General features: G+C 51.5%; 7 protein-coding genes across 7 annotated transcripts; 1 reads left to right on the top strand and 6 right to left on the bottom strand.

The window, feature by feature from the left end:
* Positions 1-263: 263 nt before the first annotated feature.
* On the bottom strand, positions 264-1,830 carry LOC107263025. The gene is made up of 2 exons (XM_015729809.2): positions 1,318-1,830; positions 264-735 (listed from the first exon to the last, which is right to left on the bottom strand). The coding sequence occupies exons 1-2, from the start codon at positions 1,724-1,726 to the stop codon at positions 377-379; spliced, it is 768 nt and encodes a 255-aa protein (XP_015585295.1). The 5' UTR covers positions 1,727-1,830; the 3' UTR covers positions 264-376.
* A 1,126-nt stretch (positions 1,831-2,956) lies between these two features.
* Positions 2,957-4,334, bottom strand: LOC107263024. The gene is made up of 3 exons (XM_015729808.2): positions 4,040-4,334; positions 3,751-3,951; positions 2,957-3,484 (listed from the first exon to the last, which is right to left on the bottom strand). Exons 1-3 carry the CDS (start codon positions 4,278-4,280, stop codon positions 3,063-3,065), a joined length of 864 nt encoding a protein of 287 aa, XP_015585294.1. The 5' UTR covers positions 4,281-4,334; the 3' UTR covers positions 2,957-3,062.
* Positions 4,335-6,382: 2,048 nt separating this feature from the next.
* Positions 6,383-7,289, bottom strand: LOC107263027. The gene is made up of 2 exons (XM_015729810.2): positions 6,956-7,289; positions 6,383-6,714 (listed from the first exon to the last, which is right to left on the bottom strand). Exons 1-2 carry the CDS (start codon positions 7,212-7,214, stop codon positions 6,383-6,385), a joined length of 591 nt encoding a protein of 196 aa, XP_015585296.1. The 5' UTR covers positions 7,215-7,289.
* A 1,556-nt stretch (positions 7,290-8,845) lies between these two features.
* LOC107263195 lies at positions 8,846-10,065 on the top strand. The gene is made up of 2 exons (XM_015730127.2): positions 8,846-9,752; positions 9,855-10,065. Exons 1-2 carry the CDS (start codon positions 9,476-9,478, stop codon positions 10,043-10,045), a joined length of 468 nt encoding a protein of 155 aa, XP_015585613.1. The 5' UTR covers positions 8,846-9,475; the 3' UTR covers positions 10,046-10,065.
* A 41-nt stretch (positions 10,066-10,106) lies between these two features.
* LOC107263004 lies at positions 10,107-19,420 on the bottom strand. The gene is made up of 9 exons (XM_025080542.1): positions 18,939-19,420; positions 18,518-18,690; positions 18,011-18,327; positions 16,440-16,947; positions 15,781-16,225; positions 14,330-14,709; positions 13,996-14,055; positions 13,724-13,927; positions 10,107-11,854 (listed from the first exon to the last, which is right to left on the bottom strand). The coding sequence occupies exons 1-9, from the start codon at positions 19,205-19,207 to the stop codon at positions 10,941-10,943; spliced, it is 3,270 nt and encodes a 1,089-aa protein (XP_024936310.1). The 5' UTR covers positions 19,208-19,420; the 3' UTR covers positions 10,107-10,940.
* Positions 11,825-14,964, bottom strand: LOC107263194. Its single transcript, XM_015730126.2, has 3 exons — positions 14,330-14,964; positions 13,996-14,055; positions 11,825-13,927 (listed from the first exon to the last, which is right to left on the bottom strand). Exons 1-3 carry the CDS (start codon positions 14,712-14,714, stop codon positions 13,668-13,670), a joined length of 705 nt encoding a protein of 234 aa, XP_015585612.1. The 5' UTR covers positions 14,715-14,964; the 3' UTR covers positions 11,825-13,667.
* Positions 15,717-17,011, bottom strand: LOC107263193. The gene is made up of 2 exons (XM_015730125.2): positions 16,440-17,011; positions 15,717-16,225 (listed from the first exon to the last, which is right to left on the bottom strand). The coding sequence occupies exons 1-2, from the start codon at positions 16,963-16,965 to the stop codon at positions 15,765-15,767; spliced, it is 987 nt and encodes a 328-aa protein (XP_015585611.1). The 5' UTR covers positions 16,966-17,011; the 3' UTR covers positions 15,717-15,764.
* Positions 19,421-20,237: the final 817 nt, after the last annotated feature.

The raw sequence follows: 20,237 nt of genomic DNA, 5'->3' as shown, positions 1-20,237 counted from the left end.
GGGGGGGGGGGAGGGGGGGTCTGCGATCCCGGTTGAACCACCGTGCCACTGACCGACTTACCTTCTTCACTCGTCTCCCTCGCTCTTCGACGGGAGAGTCCTGCTTTTTCGCGCGTTACGTGTGAAGCACGGAAGTGAAGGCGGATATCGGGACTGATCCGAAATGCGACGGGGCTGCTGTGACGGAGGCTGGGAAGCATCCGGTGCAAGCAGTGCACTCGGCCAAGCAGCAACGTGCATATCGAAAACAAAAGGCTCCGAGATTCGCTGCTCTTTGAGGAATAGAAAAGCTCTCTTTATTGAAGACAGAATGTAATAAATAATAATAAATGGATGATAATTTAAGGATATGGGAGGTCACAGCCACTGTACGCTGCTAAGGCAGATCCTGGTAAGGGAACCTGTCGACACCGTAGTCGGGCGCCCAGCCGGCGTAGGGCTGCTCGTTGATCTCCTGCTGCTGCTGCTGGGACCTGTGCCAGGTCTCGTGATGAATGTCGTGAGGCTTGTAAATTCCGTAGCTCAGTCGCGTGGCAGTGAGTTGCGGCGGGGGTGGCGGCGTCAGGAGAGCCTTCAGGGCCACAGCACCCGATAACAGCAGCGCAGCCAATCCTGCTCCCAGCCCCTTGATTCCGATCAGTCCGATCAGGGTGATTACGATGGGCAGAACAACCAAAGCCTTCAGCTTCAAGGCCAGTAGAATTGGCAGAATGATTTTCTTGAGCTTAGTACGGGCTGAAATCAATGGGAATTTCGATTAAAGCGAAAGTCACCAGTGGTCACCAGTGATCACCAGTCGCCAAGTGTGCGAATCGACGCTCCCCATTCGAACCCGTGCATTTCGCTCTTTGACCGATTAAGGCATTTGTCCGTCGACAATCACTGCATCAGCCCGACCAGGACTTGCTTTTCCTTATTTTTCATCCTCGATGCCTCGACTTCTTTCTATGGACACTTGCTTTCGTTTCTCGCTCCTCCTCGGGAATAAATAATAAATCGATTGGAATTGTTGTAGGCGATTGCGAGTAATGTACATTGATTCGGAGAGCAAAGCTACGTGGCCGCGGCAAGGTTGCGAGTGGGAGCTGCGGTCCAGAGCCGCGATGCGAGGAGGGAAAGGGCGTTAACCGGAAAGCCGTCTACCGGAAGACCCACTTACGAACGAATCGCCTCTCGCGTCGACGACCCACTTGGATGTCATTGGACGAGGCATTAGAAAGGTATGCCGGTATAAGACTACGTAGCGAGAATATCTTCCACGTTCGACGCTCGACGCTCGACGCTCGACGTCGTATCACTCACTCAGGGGATCCTTACCTTCGGAGGCGCCGCCGCCTGTCATTCCTCTGAGGTCAATGTCGAGGCTGCCGCTCGTTGCGCCAAGAGCGCGACCCACGTATTGCGCCGATGGCCCCTCTCGCGGTAGAGCTATGTGGATCTTTCGGCTTCCAAGGAACTGGTCGACTCTCTTCAAAAGAGGATCACGCTCCAGCCCAGCATCTTCCCTCGCTTCCACCACGGGAACCTTCTCGAGAGTTATCATGTCCCCGTAAATACCGATGCTCTCCTCGGCCTCCAGAGCATCGATGGCTCTTAGGATTTTCTCTTCCTGCTGACTGCCATCTGCATCTATGGCGGCAGCAGCTGACAGCGCTGTCAAGAATGGCGTCAGCGTCATCGCCGTCGCGACGACCTTTACGAACACGGACGCTCCTAATAGTTTCATCTTCGACTTCTCTATGCACTTGCTTGCTGCACTTGTGCTTCCGAAATCTTTCCTCGTTAACGATAAGTGCTTCTCGATCAGCGATTTTGACTGTCCTGCCTCGCGGCAATTTTTTTTCTTTTATACGAAGCATCGAGAGCAATGGTGGGGCCAGTTTGAGCCATTTGGCAAGCGTCGTGCTGCTTTGTGCTGCTTTGTGCTGTCGGGAATTTTAATACTCCATTCTCACCGATTGTCAGGCGATGCATTACAATATGCCTGAAGGAGCGCTCCGCCGCAACGAGTCACTACTGTATGATGTACGTCATACATACCGAATACATACAAAATTTCCCTTTTTCTCGGCCTCGTTTATTCGTTTCTCCTGGTCAAGTAGTTTCTTATGCTTTATGTCGAATCGACTCACTTCGAGGCTCTCGCAAAGAAACTCAGATGGCGCACAGGTCGCGGAAATGGGAAATGCCTTTTCAAGTTAGCACGGGAGATTGATACATACTATATTCATGCAATTTTCCTACATGATTCTGTGAAAGAAATTTTAAAATGTTCGCTATGCACTCGTAGCACAAAACATTATCAAAAATGTTTGAAAACTTGTAAGGGTATATTTCGTCTTTCTCGAGCGATCATCTTCACCGATATCATGCATCTTAGCATCTTGAAATATCGGCACATCTTTTTATTTCATGAATTGCAGTTATAAAATAAGGACTCTACGTTTGACAATTCAATTATCACCTGAGAGCCCGCATTATTTTTATTGGATATCAACTTTCGACATTATCGAGAACTTGCTCGCGGAAAGCGTAATATCAGATTTTTCAGTAGTGTCTTTTAAAAGCTTTACAATTCTGTGAATTTTGAGGTTTCAATGAGGTATTTTGAATAGAGATAATATAACGTCATCTTGATATGTCGAATCGTCCAAAAGTCACGAACATCCCAGAGTGCAGGATACGACGTATGTCTTGAAGCCGTTCGAAAGACGTTCGAAAGACATTTAAAAAGCTTCAACACTAATGGTGGAATCCAATTTTTAGCCCTTAACCTTGTGTTCCTTGCCATCCCAACAATATATATATAACTGCCTAGTCCGTGTATGCGAATTTTCAAACACCCTGTAAATTTACAGCATATATGACAGTTTCTCTTAATCAAGAGAAATCGCAAGGAATTAAAAACTAGATGCAGTGATTGTACTGCACTGTCTTGGTCTGTCAAGTGAAGATATTCATATTGAATAATTTATTAGTGATCAGCATTAAATATGACATAATATTATGGATAAATATTAGGGCTAACAGTCTCTGCGGTACAACGTTCTGTACAAATGCAATCAATGGGCTTGATTGGCGGCGGTGGCGAGGACATCGGGGGTCTGGCCGCTGTAGGCTAGTTCGTGAGCGTCCTTGAGCTCGCCGGCGGCGTCGAAGCTTCTATAGTAACCTTGACTTTGACCCGCGTTCGAGGAGCCAGAAGCCCATCCGGGAGAGGCAGCAGCCGGTTCGATCCACGTGCTCGCCGGTTGAGCAGTCTTGCTGAAAAAGTTGCTCGCCGATGAAATACCGGCTCCATTGCTGCCGCCAAACAGCTTCTGGAAGGCCAGGATGCCGGCCAGCAAGAGAGCAATCTTGCCGACGAATAGTGCCTTCAGGGCCAGCAGAGCGAGACCTCCCAGTAAGATCGGTACCAGAGCGAAGATCTTGACACCGGCGGCAGCCACCAACGGCAGAATCATCTTCTTTATCTTGCCGCGACCTGCAAAGAAATAGTATTCGATGACCGTTCAATCGCCAAGAGATTGCAATCGTATCGTGCGATCGAGAGGCCACGTGACTGCGCGAGGGACATCTGCACATAGCCCGAGAGCCGCAAGAGCGAGGGCAACCCGGAGCGAGTGAGGGTTCCGGAGGACTCGAAGCCTCGCTCCTTCACACCTCCCCATTGTTTTCGATTCGCCTGTCGGCTCTCTCGTTGATCGCAGAATCGAAATATCATCCGCTCCGACAATAGGACTTGCTCACCTTCGACGAAGGACCGTGCGATAGAGTCCTGTCCACCTTCGGGCATGCTGATCCTCAGAGTGTGACTCTTGAGGAAGGAGACGGCCGACTCGTAGAGCATGGATGCCAGCTTGATGGTTCTGTCCGTGGCGTCACGTGGTAGCTCGTTCATCAGTTCAGCTTCACTTTTGATTGGGCTGTGTGCCTTTGCGGTTCGCTCCACTGAAATGATAATTTTGGTATTTCGTTAAGGTCGCATCTACGCCGAGCATCGCCGTGCAGCTCGCAACGAGAAGAGAAACACACTCACTGGGTCCGTCGCGGACGAAGCTGATTCCGTCGAGGAGTCGAATGTCGCTGGAGCGAGCGGCTCGCTTCAGGACTCCGACGGCCTTGACGGCGATGCAGCTCAAGAGGTTCTTCTCGTGCTCGAGGCAGTCCACTTCGCTCGAAGGATGTTGCTCCTGATTCGATGGCGTCGGGACGGCCGACGTCGTAGCCAGGAGTATCGCCGAGCCGAGCAGCACTCTCAGAATCAGTAGTCGATGCATCTTGGAGTAGCAGGGCGCGTTCACACGATTTTCGGACGTAAAATGCTTCTTGGCCCTGGGTGCCTTCAATCTTTATAGGTGTCCCGTGTGGCGAACCCCCACCCCGTCGCCCATGAGCGACGCCTAAGACTCATCGTTGAGCCCATACTGGCGCAGGAACGCAGCTCGACTTACAGGCCGAGTACCTCCCCAGGAAACTTTCCTTGATAATTCTTTAAACAAATGCCAGGCGGACCGACGCTCGGGTTGGTGTCTTTGTTGGGCGGGCCCTAACGCTCGTTCGGACTGACCTAGAGATTAGGTTGCCCCTCGCTAGAATTTAGGTCATTGGGGGGAAGGGATTCATGGCCTATCATCTCTCTCTCTCTCTCTCTCTCTCTCTCTCTCTCTCTCTCTCTCTGTCCGCCTATCCCTTATTATTCTTTCTACTTTTCCAGACTTTTTTTATGCCAGTCTATTATTCTGTGCCTACGAAAATCTAGTGATTCCTCCGAGATTCGCTCACCAATGATCCTGGAACGTCGTGCTCGAGGAAAAGACGATGACGACGAGATAGAGGACACAGCGGAATGCGAGTCTCTAAGCGAGGCGTGGGTCGCGAATGAAGTTCCAGGTGCCAGACGTTGTGCTGCATTCGAGCGGTTTAATGCATCTTTGGCAAGGAGTCCTGCGAAAGGTTTAGGCAAAGACGAAGGCCGAGTCGAACGCGGGGCAGAGAACATTGAATGACGACGCTGAAGGGTTCATTGTCGGAATCTCGACTGCGAGAAGCAATGACCCGCTCGCCTTGACCCAGAGAGCTAACCGGTAATCGTGAACTGGTAGGCCGTGAGCGCAGCGGTTAAACGGCGTCCGGTGCATTACGCGAGCGAGTCGTTCTCTTACGCAATCGGAGCGACGACCGCGCCTCTTGCTGGATGCTTCCAGCGAAGTTTATTCTCAGAAAGTTGCCGATGTCCAATATCAATTGTGAAAAACCGAAACTTCAGAGTTTTGAGGAATGGCGTGATTACACTTTCGCATCGAGGCGACTTGTCCGACTTGTACGCATCTATGTATGTATCTGTCTTAGCCGAGCCCATCTCCATTGTGCTCCATACACGTCGTAGATATTCAATGTACATATTCAGCTATTTAAATATTGAACAGTATGCCTCTCGCTCATACGTCAGCCGTTAACGGTACCAACAATCAGTTTCACGCGGAAACATTCCTTTTTCGGATAATCGGATTCTGGGCTGACTTACGCGTTTCGCTGCCATCCTTACCAATGGAGAATCATCATCGATGCTCGATCTAGCGCGCGCTAAACGGAGAAACTTTCAGTGAATCTGCTCTTGCGCTATCTCAAACGAATGTTTCCTCCGACCAGAAGAGGTCGGTCGGATACGCCGACACGACGGGCGCGATAGGATCGGCAGAGGAAGAGTGCCACAGCTAGCTTCGGGATCCTTCGAGAGAGGCAGCCCTTTCCCTGGAACGGCTGCTGTAGGCCACAGCGGGGCGGGAGGATCCGGGGGTCGTCCTTGACCGTAAATACCAGATGGGTCTTGGGACTCTTGGGGTCGATGAACGGATGCATCTATAAGGTTCACACTTCAAGCATTCACTGCATTTACCGTAGCACGCTTAACGCTACAGCTGGATTGGCTTGAGCGGCGAATTCAATGCTCACGAGTAACTTGGATCGAGCTCAACCGGAAGTCCGGTGCGCTTGATCATAAGTCGTCAAAGAGCCAGGAATGCGGATCGAAGAATTCGGCACCCCGGACACAGGATGAGTCAGACTTTCGAGACGTGTATTACGGAGAAACGAAATCTCTTTACTCTCATTTCGTGTTTGAGAAGAGACTTTCTCTTCTCTGATGTCGTGTTTACGTAAGATTCCTATACTACCAGCTAGTCAGGTGCCACTACTTTACTACTATAAATATATATATATATATATATATTGTCGATGCTGCTGCTGCTCCTGCGGTTGTCTGTAGATATACTCTTCTATGAGAGAAAGAGGGGTAGAGAGAGAGAGAGAGAGAGAGAGGGAGGGAAAGGAATTGACTAATTGTAAGTGAAGGAAACGAATGACACAATTAAAAGGTACTCTATTTTTTTCGACGGCCTTCCTTATAAAATTGATACGGGTGTGCCTCGTCTTCTCGATCGCTTCGTGTCTCTAGAATGTCGTTGCGCCGATACTTGGTAAGCGGTACGTTCACCACCTCGTAGTTGTGCCCAGAAGAGTCCTGGGCGACCTTCTTCAGGCCGACGATCGCTGCGAGGATGAGGCTCATGAGACTGAGGACGACCGCCTTGCCGCTCAATACAGCTAAAGCCTTCAGAGCGACCGGAAGCAGAATGGACTTGATCAGCAGGAAACCAATCACCAGAGGCAACACGTATTTCCCAAACTTTGCCTTCTTCCGCTTTCCACGAGCTGTCGAGTATCGAATGCATGAAATTGGCGTTAGTGTATCTACTTCTTCCTAATTATCGTACGTTCGTTCAACGGTCACAGCGGGTCGCACGTCCGATATCTCGTCCTGCGTGTGACGCAGGTTTACACGTGGAGTAAGGAGCATATATTATTTAAAAAATCCTGATTGAAATAAACAAAGCGCGCGCGATATCTCTGAGTATTTTCTAATGTGTTTTAGCCACTTGTACGGTGTACCCACCTTCTACCGTTATTCCGGAGTTTACAGGCGGGTTATGCCCTGCGAGAAGAAGAATTCCTTCTTGCGGCTCAACTTGAGCGGCATCTTCGTCAATGGCGACATCCTCCTTAAGAAGAAACTGGCGAGGTCGAATTGGGTAAAGATCCGGGCGTGCGTCCGGCAGGACCGAGTGCGACGCTAGAGACGTCGTCGTTGACAATTCCATTAGAATAAGCGTCGCGATGCACAAAGACGCATCAAAGTGCGAGACGCCGATCATTGCGAAGGACTTCTCTATCCCTTGATGCAGAGGCCGCTACCGTTAGCGCAACCGATGACACGTATTCGTAAAAGAGAAACATCAACTGACTCGGATACTCCTTGAGTAAATAACTTTATATAGGGTTCCGGCGAAACAGTGGAAGGAGCGATGCCAAGTCCCGTCACCATCTGACGGTACTGACGCGTGACGCCCGTGACGCCCGTGACGCCCGTGACGCCCGTGACGTCAATTCGGAAGGGGAGGACGATCTTTCATTCTCGTTCCCATAGATCCACCTACTCCTTCCCGTGTTTCTCTTCTTCCTTCCGCTCGTTCACGTTCCCCGAACCTTTCTTGAATATCCCCTAATAAACACTTCTGTCGGTCGATGACTTGACTGACGTAGAACCAGTGGAGTACAACCGTTTCGAAATTCGAAGACCTCGAAGACCGCGCTGGAGCAACGGCGTCTGCTCTCAGCACCGTGGGAGAATGTGCCGCGCACTCCAGTATCCCCAGTGATTTTCTCAGCGGTTCACGCTCGATTTGTTTCGGCGAATCGTTTCGCAATCGGAGATCGAAGATGTCAGTGGTCTCGTAAGCGTGGATGCGACTCTTGCTACTGGAACTTGAGAGAGAGAGAGAGAGAGAGAGAGAGAGAGAGAGAGAGAGAGGGAACAGAAAGGGGGTAGGATCTCAGGGGAGAGAAGATTCTTCTCTCTTCCGCGAGGAAGCCGCGGCATTGACACTGCCTCGCACTCGTTCCAGCAATTGTCAAGCCAGCGTGACGACACCCGGGTGGCATTACGGTGCAGCAGCGAAGGGAGGATGTATCAACCGACGCAACCAGTCCAAGTGGAAGGTATTACACGTGCTACGGGGAGAAGCATCTTAAGATCATTAAATATTCTTCTAATTAGGGAATTAATATTTGAATGTCAGTCGTTGACGTCAGCAGTTGCATTCTCTGTGAATGAAGAAAATGAACGGATGGGCAGAAAGAAGCAGCCGAAGGAAACACGTAATGCTCGACTGGCATCTGAATAAAACTGCACCAATATCTGGGTTGTGCACGTCACGCGTCACACACCGCAGCTTCTACTAATCGATATCAATTACTATTTGTTCATCGCTCGTCCCTCGTCCTTCGTTGCCCGTCGCCAAGATGCTCGAGACCACGAGGTTTCTAAAACCCAAGTCCCCTGTCGCTGTCCTCATCGGCGGAAGCGTGGACTTACGCTGGCCTGGAATCAAGCCACGGCGTCTACTTAAAATGGACCATTCTTATGTCTATGTAGTTATCTAGCAATGGCACGAATAGCTGTAGAGCGTGACCCCAAAAAAATAAGGAGAAACGACTGTTATTAGGATCCTCCCTCGCCTCCTTCACCGCCCTCGCCGCCCTCTCGGCCATCTCGTGGTCGGTCGGTCGCGTTCTGTTCGAATGAAGAGGGCACTTTCCGAAGGCATACGACGAAACATATCATTACGCGCACCCGTTGTACGTTTGAGGATCGCGGTAGCTGCAGCCTCGACCGATCGACCGATCGACCGATCGAACGATCGACCGAACGACCGAACGATCCATCATGGTAACCACCATGTCGGCAACGTCGGCCACGTCGGCAACGTCGGCCACGTCCGGCACGTCCGGCACGCATGTGCCTTGGGATAATTTTTCACGGACCGCCAATTTTCTCGATAACCGAAGCGTGTCCGCGGCTCGGCCTGACTCCACGCAACCTGATGCGATTCTATGAGACTCGCTACTCGCTCGCCGCATCGAGTCCCGCTTCTTCAGTTCTCGGTCGATCGCAGAACCGCTTCTCTCGACGGATTTACCTTTCGCTCGTCTCTTCCCTTCTTCCTGCCAAACTGGCTCTTTGGTATTGGCCCAGTTCGATCCTCCCTTGATCCTACCCCTTGCCGTGCGACGCTAGTGCCTAAAGGAGAAACGGTAGCAAGGCTAAAGGTTCGAAAATCGAGGCCACAGCGTCCCTTGGATATTCGAGTTCCCAAAGATTTCGAACGTAGTCTATAGAGAGAGAGAGAGAGATGTCTGTGCTCGAGTGACCCAGAGGCTGAACCTCGCGAGGAAAATATCCTGACTTTGGACTTTGGACTTTGGACGCCGATCGTTCTTGAAGGAGCAGGCGATCGTATGATGGAGAGACTTCTCTAAAGAGACTCAAAGAGACACGTACTTCGAGCTGCCGGAGTTTCCAGTGCTGTTGGGAGCAACGCAGTTGATTTCATTGAAAAAATATTTGAGAAACACAATGTTGAAAGCAGTGCGTTTTCTTGTCGTTCTGCTGACTGTAAAGTCCGTAGTTATAGTGTCGCTCGCGATTCATGCTGAAACTTACGACGGGCCGTCCGCTGGAAATCAGAAGTCGAGAAAGGATTGTGCGACGAGTTCAAATCGCGAAAGGATCGCAGGACAAGCATCTTGGATCGTGCCAGTAACGAAGAATGCCTCGAGGGAGCCGAGAGCATCCAAGATGTCGTCGTTCTCGAATGCAGCCAGGGCCCCTGCGAACGGACTTCTATTGGCAGGTACGTCCGTTAGCGCGTGGGCACTGCCAGATGCACCGAACGTCATCAGATGTTCGGCATGGGAATTTCATGAAGTAACAGGATGAAATTGTATAATTATAGGAATGGAGGAGAGAAGGAAGAAGGACAGACTGGAGCAGGCCATGATACCTCTGCTGGTTGCCTACAAACTAAAGTTTGCAGCCCTCGTCCCGACGATCTTGGGAGGACTGGCCCTTCTCGTCTCAACGACGGCTCTCGCTGGTTTCTTCTTTGCCCTCTTCGCAGCCGTTCTGGGTCTGAAGACTCACTGAAATTAGGTGCTTAGGGGGACATACTCAAATACAAATACAAAACTAGCGAAATAGCCAAATATAGACAGAAACGGGTAAGACCCTTTATTTCGTAAGGAATCCAGCAGGCTACGTCTGCCAACGTTCGGCCTTAAAACACTATTTCATAACCGCGAATGTCTTGTGAGAATGTTCTTTCTCTTGATCGCTTACATTCGCTTCTGCCGTACCTCGAGAACGCGTCATTATCTCGCTTTGCGCGAGGGGCATGGAGGAGAAACAGATTGTTGCCGGTCGATCTCTCCTTTGAAAGGTGCTTCCTTCGACGTGAGTCGCGTGAACCGAATCGCATGAAGCGCGTATTGTCGCGTCACGGGACTCTCCTCGGTAATCTCTGCCATTTGGTACACAGCAATAAACAGCATCCGTCTCCTTGACTCGCTTTCTTTCTGCATCCTTACTCATTAAGCGTCACCGCGCACTGTCACCTTCACCAACGTTTTCGTCGTTTTCGTCGTCGTCGTCGTCGTCGTCGTCGTCGTCGTCGTCGTCGTCGTCACCACATCACGAGCACCATTACCACCATCACCGTCGCGGTTATCTTGGCAGTAACCGCGATTACTGATTGCCCACAATTAATCCTCGATTATCGGTCATAGGGTGTCGATCGATGGTCTTGTGTCCAAAAGAAGGCAACAATCAGTCGGAATAAATATAGAGTCGATATGGGCACGCAGCCTACGCTCAATAGAATCGCCAAGGTTGGATAAGATTTTAATATATATAAAGGTAGTAGGTAAAGGTGGGAGCAATGCAGTGGGAATAAAAATTCAGGAAATAAAAAGACGCAGGCAGGTAACAGTAAGAGGAAGGAGGATAATGAGTATAAAAAGGGAAGGAGACAGTTGGCGACCATTTAAACGGAAGTCGCGAACTGGCGAACGGATGCCGCAGGCGAGGCTGTCGCTGCATTTCGTCCTGCGTAGGCCAAATTCTGAGCAAAGTCTCGATCGTCGAGGCGATGCGAGGGTGGCGGCGCTGCGATCGCATCGAAACTTCGCATGCTCCTGTCCCATCCGGACGAGGGTTGTTGCCAACCACCATGATGCACCTCGTGACCACCTCCCTGCTTCTGACTGAGAAGTTTCTTCAGGCCAATTATGAGCGAGAGGACCAGCGCTATTTTGCTGATGATCAGTGCCTTTCCTGCCAGAAGGAAGAGGACGCCGATCGCGAGAGGAATCATCGCGGCCATTTTCATTCCGAGCCCCATCATCATCATTCCCATCATCTTCTTCGACTTCCCACGACCTTCCTCAAGGCTTCTCCTGAGCTCGGCTGGACTCATCTTCGGTAGTCTGATCTGCATGGTGAATCCGTTCAAAAGTCCTGCCAATCTTTCGAGAAGAATATCGTTAAGGATATCCTCTGTCGACGCGCTTCCTGCCCGTCCCGAGTCCCCGCGTTCACGCTCGGCCTCAAGATCAGTCTCTGCCAGGTTCACGGCCGCGGAATCAGTTGACCTCACAAGTTCCATGTTCTCGGCGATCGATAGGTTGTCGATGCGGCCTAGTCTCTCGAGAAACGTGATGGCTTTCTTCTTGAGACAGATTGACAGTCCCACGTTGCGTTGTTGGCAATCTTCGTAAACGCGATACATGGCACGGTAGCTTCTATCGAAGGCGCTGCTCTCGTCCGTCGAGGGTGAGCTCGAGGAGGCGCCGGCGACGTCGCGCAGACACGTCCCCAGAATCAGCAGGAGAACTGCCCACTTTTTTGCATTTGGATCCATCAACATGTTTTCCGTAATACGTGTCCTTCTATAATTTGCTTGGATTTTTTATTGGCGCACTCGTCCGTTCCTCTCGTGCACTCCTGGCAACTGTTCGAAGGCCGATGGTTTCGGCGAAGAATCACGTTGACTTGAGCGTCGGCAATTAAGCGATTTCTCAGAATGCAGAATGAACTCGTTGGAGCCTTGGAGAAAAGGTCGCGCACCAGCGGCTTCCTTTGTGGACTGGCGGCTAAGGATCCACTCGAGGCTGATATATACCAGGAAGGACAGCGCTTTAGTGGCAAGGCCGTAAGGGGTAAGTAAACCTGCTCCCACGTACGGGCGACTACGTGGTCGAGGGACAGTGCGGAGTTGAGGAGCCGAGGAGCCGAGGAGCTGAGAACGGGATGCTTCGCGATCGCATCCGATTCGAGCGCGGGGATCTGACCTTCCTGACACACAGACCCACTCAGCGTCCGCTCTTCTCTATACGATGGAGGAAAAAAACCTGCAAAGCAGTACGAGAAGCGCGCCGCGTCGTGCCTCTCGTGCCTCTCGTGCCTCTCGTGTCACGGATCCCACGCTCGCGGACCTTCCTCCTTCCCTTCTTCTTCGTCCTCCTATTCTTCTCTGAGCCTTTGGTGCTCTCTCACAGTTCTTCCATGAACCAGCCCTTGCGGTCTTATCTCTCCCTCTCTCTCCATCTCCCTCCATCTATCTAGCTAGCTCGCTATATATATGTCTCCCCCTCCCGTGCGACGGACAAGTAAACAATTGGCAAAATGGAACAGAAGGATGCACTTTCATGAAATTTGGCAAGTGCGTTGTCGTGTATGTGGAAATTGACTTTTACTATTTCATACGTTTGGAATCTGTAATCTTGACCCCTACGAGAAAAGTTCCATGTCTACTTTCCGCTCTGCTCACGAGATAGCTCGATTTCAGCCACGAGCCCGTTCGGTCAAAAAGATGGAGAAATTGCCACATTAAAGATCTCAGTAAAATTAAGTGGCACTCCGAGCCAGTAAATATCGTCACGAATTTAAAGCGCTTCTGTCTAGCGTATCATCGTACGTACGTTATGGTCTATGTGAAAACTGTACAGCTGGGAATTCTTGTTCGGTAAGAGAGCAAGCGTAGCGCATATGCCAATGGAATCGTTCCTTTGGTGTCGCTCGGCCCAGTGGCACACAAAGCAGCGAAAGAAGATGAAAAGATATGCCTGACGCGAGAACACTTAGAACTCGGCGCTCACGATCGGCCGAGCAGCGATTCAGCCTTTTTCGACCTGCTTCTCTACTTTTCGAATATCGCACGTGGACTCTTTCAACTTCTTCGCCTTCTTCTTCTTCTTCTTCTTCTTCCTCTTCTTCCCTTCCAAACTCTCGAAGAGTCGCGATCAACCTTAATCGCCTGTCCTTCCTTTTCCATATACCTGCTCTCGTAATTCTCTTATTGTATCTCGTCACGTCGTCACGTCGTCACGTCGGTTTCCGAGAGTAGAACGTAGGTAGAAGATGGAGAGCGTCTCGATGACGATGCGCTCGAATCATTGACGATCATCGGAAGGAGCGAAGAGGAAATACGACGGACCATTATTCGTCTTTCGTCTTTCGTCCCAGCAATCTTGACATTCGTGTTTCAGGTACGCTTGGCTTTAAGACCACCACTGTGCGGGTACGTCTTCGGGAAGTCGGTCACGGTGGATGTGAGAGGTCGAGACAAAAGGAAGGACGAGGTGTGATATGTGCTACCTGATTTTACAACATGTGCGCTGAACTTTATGTTCGATAAAAAAAGCAGACATTGTCACGAAGCGCAGAATTCTTAGTATTAGACACTAAAGTCATTGGTGTAGCGCGGTGGCGTTCAGGTCGGTTGTCTGCTGGCAGCTTCGAAAGATCTTTGCCATCCTCCGCCACTACCGCCGCCCCCATATCCACCGCCGCCGTAGCCGCCGCCGTGATGTTCGGCAGCCGTTGCGTATATCACTTCGTGGCCGCCCCCACCGCTCGAAGCCAACTTTTTCAGGCCGATTATCGCACTGAGCACCAAGGCAATTTTCGCGGTGAGGAGAGCCGTTCCGGCAAGGAAGGCTATCTTACCGAAAGCCAGCTGGGCCAGCATTCCTGAAAATTTATTTATCCTTCGATCGAGTCCATACTGCGCACGTTTATTGAAATTCTGTAAAACTTACCAGCCATCGCGAGTCCTCCGAGAAGCAGCACTCCGCCGTATTTTTCCTTCTTCTTGCGTCCTGTAAAAGTTATGCCCATAAAGTTAATGTACAGTGAGGAACTTTTTGAATAGTCTCTCCTCGACAGGAGGAGCAGTTGCGTGACGAGGGGGAGAGGGAGAGAGAGAAGGAAGAGAATGACAGTATGGCGGATCCATAGGAGATTTAGAAAAACGGCCAAGCCCTCGCCGCGGGCGGACGATCCGATGCGAAGTATAGACGGGAAGGGAAACTGACTCTCGACTGGTTGAGGAGACTGGAGGGCAGGACGGGGCTGCTCTGGGAATCGATTTACCCTGAAATGCGTTTCCGGGAATGGCGAAACGAATACTTCTGGAGGCCAAGTACTCGTAGACCTTCCGATCAAGCTGGTCGTCGAGGCTTCTACTTGTAAGATTGGAGACCGTCGCGTCTTGGGATTCCATCTCGGATTGCAAGATGTCCTTGGAGATGGAGCTGGTTTCGGGATCGCGAGAGATCGTCAGAAAGTCGTTCAGCACGTAAACCGAATCATCCTCGATGGCCGAGTCGATGAAATCCAGCGCCCGTCGCTTGAAACATTTGAAGACGTTCTTTTGCTCCGGACACCTCTCGAATAGACGACTGTAGTCCGGGCTGCTGGCAAAGCTCACACCGAGCAGCGTCAGCATCCCCAGGAGTTCCATCGTTCTGGCCCTCATCAGGATTCACGATCGTCGAAACTCTCACGGGATATTCCGAGAGCCAAACACGCCTCACGATACTCGAGAATACTCGCGCGCCTACTGATTCCGATTGCCTTGTCTCGGCGTTTCTTGTTCTCGGTTAGGCCGTTGACGTTAACGTGGGCATGGACGCAGGCGCGGGCGTCCTGGGTTGCCAGCAAAGAAACGACCAAACGACCAAACGACCAAACGACCAAACGACCAAACGACCAAACGACCCGTACGTCTCGAGGCTTAAATATATATAGAAGAAGCGCCACCTCCACCCACATCGCACCTGGTGCACGCGCTGTTTAACGCTCCGACAAAGGCTTCGCAGAGCAGGACGATGTCGTACAGCCACGGCGGAAAACATCCGTCTGACCCGCATGCCAAACGAGCCTCGAAGAAGCACGGAGGACTGCGTAGACTTCCGGAAGAGCCACCGCATCACTCTATCCCACTCCTCTTCATAGTCTGCACCGACTGCTCCTCTCCGTATCCGTATTCGGATCCGCGAGTCTTCGTCCGCATTAACTTTTATCGAGGACTGTGGCCGCTGTTAATGGGATTCCTCGGAGCGTGAATCGTGCTCACAGGGCTGGACTGCTGTGCACGCGCGGATCTTCCCGCGTATGCTCATCTAGGTGACGTGGGCCAATTCTCTCGTCGATGCACGCGGGACGAGAGCCGCGGTACAGTTAGAGGAAGGAAGCACGCCAGAGAAGGCGGGAGCTTCGGAATTCTTATCGCGAACTCTTATGAATTCCCCTGCCTATTATCAGCCCTGCCGGAAGAATCGATTAACTGATTGTGCAGAGTATAACGATCGCGGACTCTGCGAACTCGGCTACGGCTCGAACTACGATCGAACTGCGACATGTTCGATAGAGTTCGCGTCTGCTGCCGATGAATCCGACTCCGAATCCGTTAATCTGACACTATAGAGGGAAAACTTGTGGGAAGGAAGTTTGACTAAAAGAAAGAGACAGCAAGAGCTGGCAACTCAGTACTATTAATTTTATTAAATATCATGTCTAGTTTCCCTCAATCCGTTCTCGACCATGCGAAACCCTTCCTCTCCCGTTCCGGCTGGCTCGCGCCTCCGTTTCCTTCTCCGTGATAGACGTTCACAACTTCCCTGATGACATGCTGCTGCTGCTTATAAGGAGCAAAGTCAGCCGTGTGTATCTCGCGGTATGGCAAGTACACCGGACTCTCCTGGTCCACGTGATACGCCGAAGAGCCACCATCAAATTGGTGACCGTGGCCATAGTCGAATCCATAACCGTTGTACCCTTGGAGCGTGGGCCGTGACTGTCCTTGCGTCCCGCCGAAGAGAGAACTCCAGCCCAAGAGACCACTCACCAGGGTGGCTACTTTCGCCACGAGGAAAGCCTTCTTCGAGAGAACGAGGAGTGCTCCAAAAAGCAGCGGTATCAGGGTCGCCAGGTTGAACTTGAAGCCCAGCAGGAAGGGCAGCAGTAGGCTCTTTACGAGCATGCGTCCTGAAAGAATGTGAGACGAAAGGACTGGATGAAATCGTGCCGATTCTCGCCGATTTTACGGTAGAGCGGACGAATGTGCTGTCGCCTGGCAGCGATTCGAGAAAGCCTCCGCGCGACATCCGGCTGAATCGGTTATAAACGTTAAACTTCAGTTATCCAGGCTGTATGGTTCGTGTCCCGGATGTTTGACCGGCGGAGACGCTCTGCGACTCACCAGTTCCGAGTTCCCTCTCGCTGTAGGCATTCGTCGTTCTCTCGTCCAGCACGAACTCGAGGATGCCATGGCCGTTGAGCGTGGGGCCAGCCTGCATCACCAGACCCGGATAGACTCCGTCCAGTTGCCATTTGAGGTTTCTCTGTTCTATGAGCCGAGCCGCAGCCTGCACGACGTTTCCAAAGTTCTTTGGATCGTAGTCGAGGTCGAGAAGGTCGCGCGCCTCTTCGTTGGCCCGCTCGAGTCGTATCTCCCCAAAGTCAAGCTCATCGTCCTCGTTTAGCTTTTGGAGGACCCCGAGAGCTCCACGGTTTGCGCACTCAATGGTGCCATGACTTCTGTCGGCGAGACACGAGTCCAGGCTTTCCTGGAATGCACCTCCCACCGAACGGGGCTCCTGCTTGACCTGCGCCCTCGTGATCTTTGGGGTCGGGTCCATCACAACGGCTACAGCACTCACCGTAAAACCTATCAGGAACCACCAACCTTCGACGCGCAAGCCTTCGAGCTTATGTACGCGATGCATTTTCACTGAATCGCGCTCGTTTTTGGCCACACGTAACAGCAGTGTATCCTAGTGAGACTGAGGTTGCGCCCTGGGCCAGCAGCGGCCTATATAATAGCGACGTGCTCGGTGCTCTTCACACGCCATGGAGCAGCGCGATCGGTTTCACTTTGAAAATCTAGCCGAGCAGCGAAAGTGCTCTCTTCCCTTCGTGTGTGTTTTGCCCACAGGCACATCCATACGCGGCATTGTAATCTCTGTGCTTCCTTCGATACGCCGGATGCACTCTTCGCGCGGACGAAAGCAAAGTTCCGCTGTAGCAGATTCTTAAGCGAACGACCTCGAATCGCTGGAAACGTCTCAGAAATCAGTACGAGCATCGCACGTTCCTCGCACGTTCCTCGCACGTTCCTCGCACCTTTAATGTCTCGCTACCAGCATCAATTGTCTTACTTCCTCCCTTGATATGCATTTGTTGAAGCAATGCAAAGAAGAACAAGAGGCCTGTATGCGATTACACAAGAGACGTTCATTCTTAAAGTCCTTTTTTTTTTCTTTCCTTTAACACCCTTTATTGTAATAGAATATGAACATAGGTGAAGACGATATTTATATAAAATTACTCTTTATTCATAAATAAGATAAATTACAAAGGATATCCGATAGCTCGGTATAAATAATTGTTCAGCAAAATTATTGCGATTTTTGATGGGTGGGAATGGAATCGCTCAACGTTTAGAGTTCGTTCGGATATCGTTCAAGAGATCCCAGAATATTACGTCCAAATCGTCACAGTTAAGTTGTTAAGGAGTGTTTTTTCATCCTCCTGGTTCTGATCCTTACGCAGTATCTTATCTTTGTCTTAGTATTTGTCGTGGTCCTCGTGGTCGTCGCAGTAGTGAGTGTCGCGGTGGTCTGAAGATGCGACGATACGTCGTATTCAGGCTCGTTTCAGCTTGTGTCCGTATCAAAGTGATGAACCATTCGGGCACAGGACTGACTCTATGAATTGCACTTCCGGGATTATGAGATGGCGAGATGGCAGGAGACGATAACATTGAGCTTAGTTAGCGGGCTTGTACGCATTGTAGGCCAAGTCAGAACCAGAGGATCTCGCCCAGCCATGATGATCGTGATGCTCCTCGTGGCCGTAGCTGTGTACCGGATGTGCGACGACGTCGTAGCTTTGACGTTTCGCGCCCAGAAGCTTCTGAAGGCCAATTATCAAACTAATGATCAAAGCGATCTTGCCAATTACGAGAGCCTTGAAAGCGATTAGGGCCAGGGCTCCGAGGGCGATGGGGATCAGAGCGGCGGCCTTCAGCTTGAGCAGCAGGAGGATTGGCAGAAGGGACTTGACGATCTTCTTCTTCTTACCGCGAGCTAAAAGCGATCGAGGCATTAATGGCAATCGGTGACTCGACGGATTTACGTCCTGTCGAATGTCAATAGCGAAAATCGTAATTCGAGCAAAGGCATCGTGCATCGCCCCGGAAGAGAGCGACGATGGACAGCTGAGCTATCCGAGCCAAGTTGTAATATCGTTTAAAGAGGAATACGGAAGAGAACTAACCTTCGTCGAAGGAGCGTGAGATTTCCTCGGGAACGGAGAGCTCGACGGTGTGCGTCGAGAGGAACTTGGCGGCACGTTCGAAGAGGGCCTCGTCGACGGCAGCTTCCCTTGCTTCCGTTTCACTGGGCAGGGAAGCCTCGATGTCATTGAACGACCTCGCGGCATCGGCGCGGCTGAAACAAACGTTAGAGCCACTTAAGATCGAACAGCTCCTCGCTCTTTAATTTCTTTGGACGAGCTCGATCATTCATCGGATCCTCGGAGATCAACGACGAGGCTGCAAGGCGCCGACACATTCGCGTACGATGTCACTGCCTATCAGAGGCCACGTACTCTGATCACGTAGGCTCACGTAATTATGTCACGTATGGTCACGTAAAGGCGCACACTAAGGTCCACTTTGGCAACTGGGCTTCCTTACCTGTCCTTCGCCTTGGACTCTTCGCTCTGGACGATCTTGAGGCCGTCAATGAGGGTGATGTCCGCCGAACGAGCAGCGCGATCGACGATTCTAAGGGCCTTGAGCTTCAGGCAGACAGCGAGATCCTGTTCGGAGGCGCAGGAGCCATAGACCTCGAGAGCATCTCCGATAAGAGACGAGGAGGAGGACGAGGAGGATGATTCCTGGGGCGCTGGAGCCCCGAAGGTCGCGACCGCAAAAAGCGCAAGAATCACTAAGCTCCGGATCATCGCGATATCTCCAATGCTGCTCCTTGACAGAGGGACGATTGACTCGACCTACTCGTATCTACTCTTACTCTTCGTTCGCTGGAGGCGAGCTCACGTTTACTCTTACTCTTGATCTTTTGGTCCACTGCGACTTCGAGAGCGGAAGTAAGTTTCAACCTTTTTTTTGCTCCTTGATCACCGACGCTCGTATCGACACTGCTCGAAAGAATCTCGATGCTGCCTTTTATCCTCGACGCGAAAGGGGCCCGCGTACGTTTTTGAAATTTTGATGGCCCCCACTCCGCACCGAGCTATTGGTTCGTCGCCGCGCGGCATTTGGTCGCTCCGTCCGGCCGTCCGTCCGTCCATCCGTCCATCCATCTGCCCATCCGTTGCTCCGTCCAGCAACCTAGCCACCTATGGACCCATCCAGCCATCCAGCCATCCAGCTCTCGAGTCGTTCAGTCATTCGACAATATAGGTGGCAGCAAGCATGCGTGCTTGCGCGGGTACGTGCGTGAATTCGCACGTGCGTTTGCGAAGACGCCCGAGAGAGCCAATCGAGCCTCAATGAGAATGGACGTCGAGATTCAAGAGGAGCTCACGAAACGGCCCAAAGGATCGTGCAAGGAAGACGTGTAGGAAGCCTCCCGGAATACATTCGAGTACACGCATACGTGCGAGCCAGCCCACGCAGCAGCAACCCGTGCGAGCGCTCCGCGCGTTACTTACGGACGCACAGCGACTCACTTCCCGCGACGTCTTGAACCCGTTTGACTCCAGCGACAGTTCATAAGATTTCGGATTTTGTTCCTTTGCCAGTTTCCATTGTCTCTCTGGCGATCCTCGTCTACAGAGAGCAGAAGTCAGCGCGATTGCGCCGCTGCGTATTAATTTATTCCGGAGAAACGTAGCGAGAAACGTTTAACGGTTTCCTTTGGAATGTGCAAGAGAGACCCGCGGCCCTCTTGGAGTTGGGATCGCGCCAGAGCTCCGCCATCGAACACGGCCGCGCCTTCCGATGACCCCGAAGACCCCCACCCCATTGGCT

Source organism: Cephus cinctus, unplaced genomic scaffold (assembly GCF_000341935.2).
Source record: "Cephus cinctus unplaced genomic scaffold, Ccin1 Ccin1_scaffold0132, whole genome shotgun sequence".
NCBI classification, from domain to species: Eukaryota; Metazoa; Arthropoda; class Insecta; order Hymenoptera; family Cephidae; genus Cephus; species Cephus cinctus.
The sequence above is the reverse complement of the archived record's forward strand: the minus strand, read 5'-3'. Positions and strand labels throughout refer to the sequence as shown.

Coding starts and splice junctions, on each gene's coding strand:
- LOC107263195 (XM_015730127.2), top strand. CDS start 9,476: ATGTTGAAAGCAGTGCGTTTTCTTGTCGTTCTGCTGACTGTAAAGTCC. Junction 9,753..9,854: donor GAACGGACTTCTATTGGCAG/GTACGTCCGTTA, acceptor GTATAATTATAG/GAATGGAGGAGAGAAGGAAG.
- LOC107263193 (XM_015730125.2), bottom strand. CDS start 16,965: ATGCATCGCGTACATAAGCTCGAAGGCTTGCGCGTCGAAGGTTGGTGG. Junction 16,226..16,439: donor CGAGAGGGAACTCGGAACTG/GTGAGTCGCAGA, acceptor ACATTCTTTCAG/GACGCATGCTCGTAAAGAGC.
- LOC107263025 (XM_015729809.2), bottom strand. CDS start 1,726: ATGAAACTATTAGGAGCGTCCGTGTTCGTAAAGGTCGTCGCGACGGCG. Junction 736..1,317: donor AGGCGGCGGCGCCTCCGAAG/GTAAGGATCCCC, acceptor CATTGATTTCAG/CCCGTACTAAGCTCAAGAAA.
- LOC107263024 (XM_015729808.2), bottom strand. CDS start 4,280: ATGCATCGACTACTGATTCTGAGAGTGCTGCTCGGCTCGGCGATACTC. Junction 3,952..4,039: donor CTTCGTCCGCGACGGACCCA/GTGAGTGTGTTT, acceptor TTATCATTTCAG/TGGAGCGAACCGCAAAGGCA. Junction 3,485..3,750: donor CGCACGGTCCTTCGTCGAAG/GTGAGCAAGTCC, acceptor ATTTCTTTGCAG/GTCGCGGCAAGATAAAGAAG.
- LOC107263004 (XM_025080542.1), bottom strand. CDS start 19,207: ATGATCCGGAGCTTAGTGATTCTTGCGCTTTTTGCGGTCGCGACCTTC. Junction 18,691..18,938: donor GAGTCCAAGGCGAAGGACAG/GTAAGGAAGCCC, acceptor CGTTTGTTTCAG/CCGCGCCGATGCCGCGAGGT. Junction 18,328..18,517: donor CTCACGCTCCTTCGACGAAG/GTTAGTTCTCTT, acceptor GATCGCTTTTAG/CTCGCGGTAAGAAGAAGAAG.
- LOC107263027 (XM_015729810.2), bottom strand. CDS start 7,214: ATGATCGGCGTCTCGCACTTTGATGCGTCTTTGTGCATCGCGACGCTT. Junction 6,715..6,955: donor CTCCGGAATAACGGTAGAAG/GTGGGTACACCG, acceptor GATACTCGACAG/CTCGTGGAAAGCGGAAGAAG.
- LOC107263194 (XM_015730126.2), bottom strand. CDS start 14,714: ATGAGGGCCAGAACGATGGAACTCCTGGGGATGCTGACGCTGCTCGGT. Junction 14,056..14,329: donor TCCCGGAAACGCATTTCAGG/GTAAATCGATTC, acceptor TAACTTTTACAG/GACGCAAGAAGAAGGAAAAA. Junction 13,928..13,995: donor CGGAGGACTCGCGATGGCTG/GTAAGTTTTACA, acceptor ATAAATTTTCAG/GAATGCTGGCCCAGCTGGCT.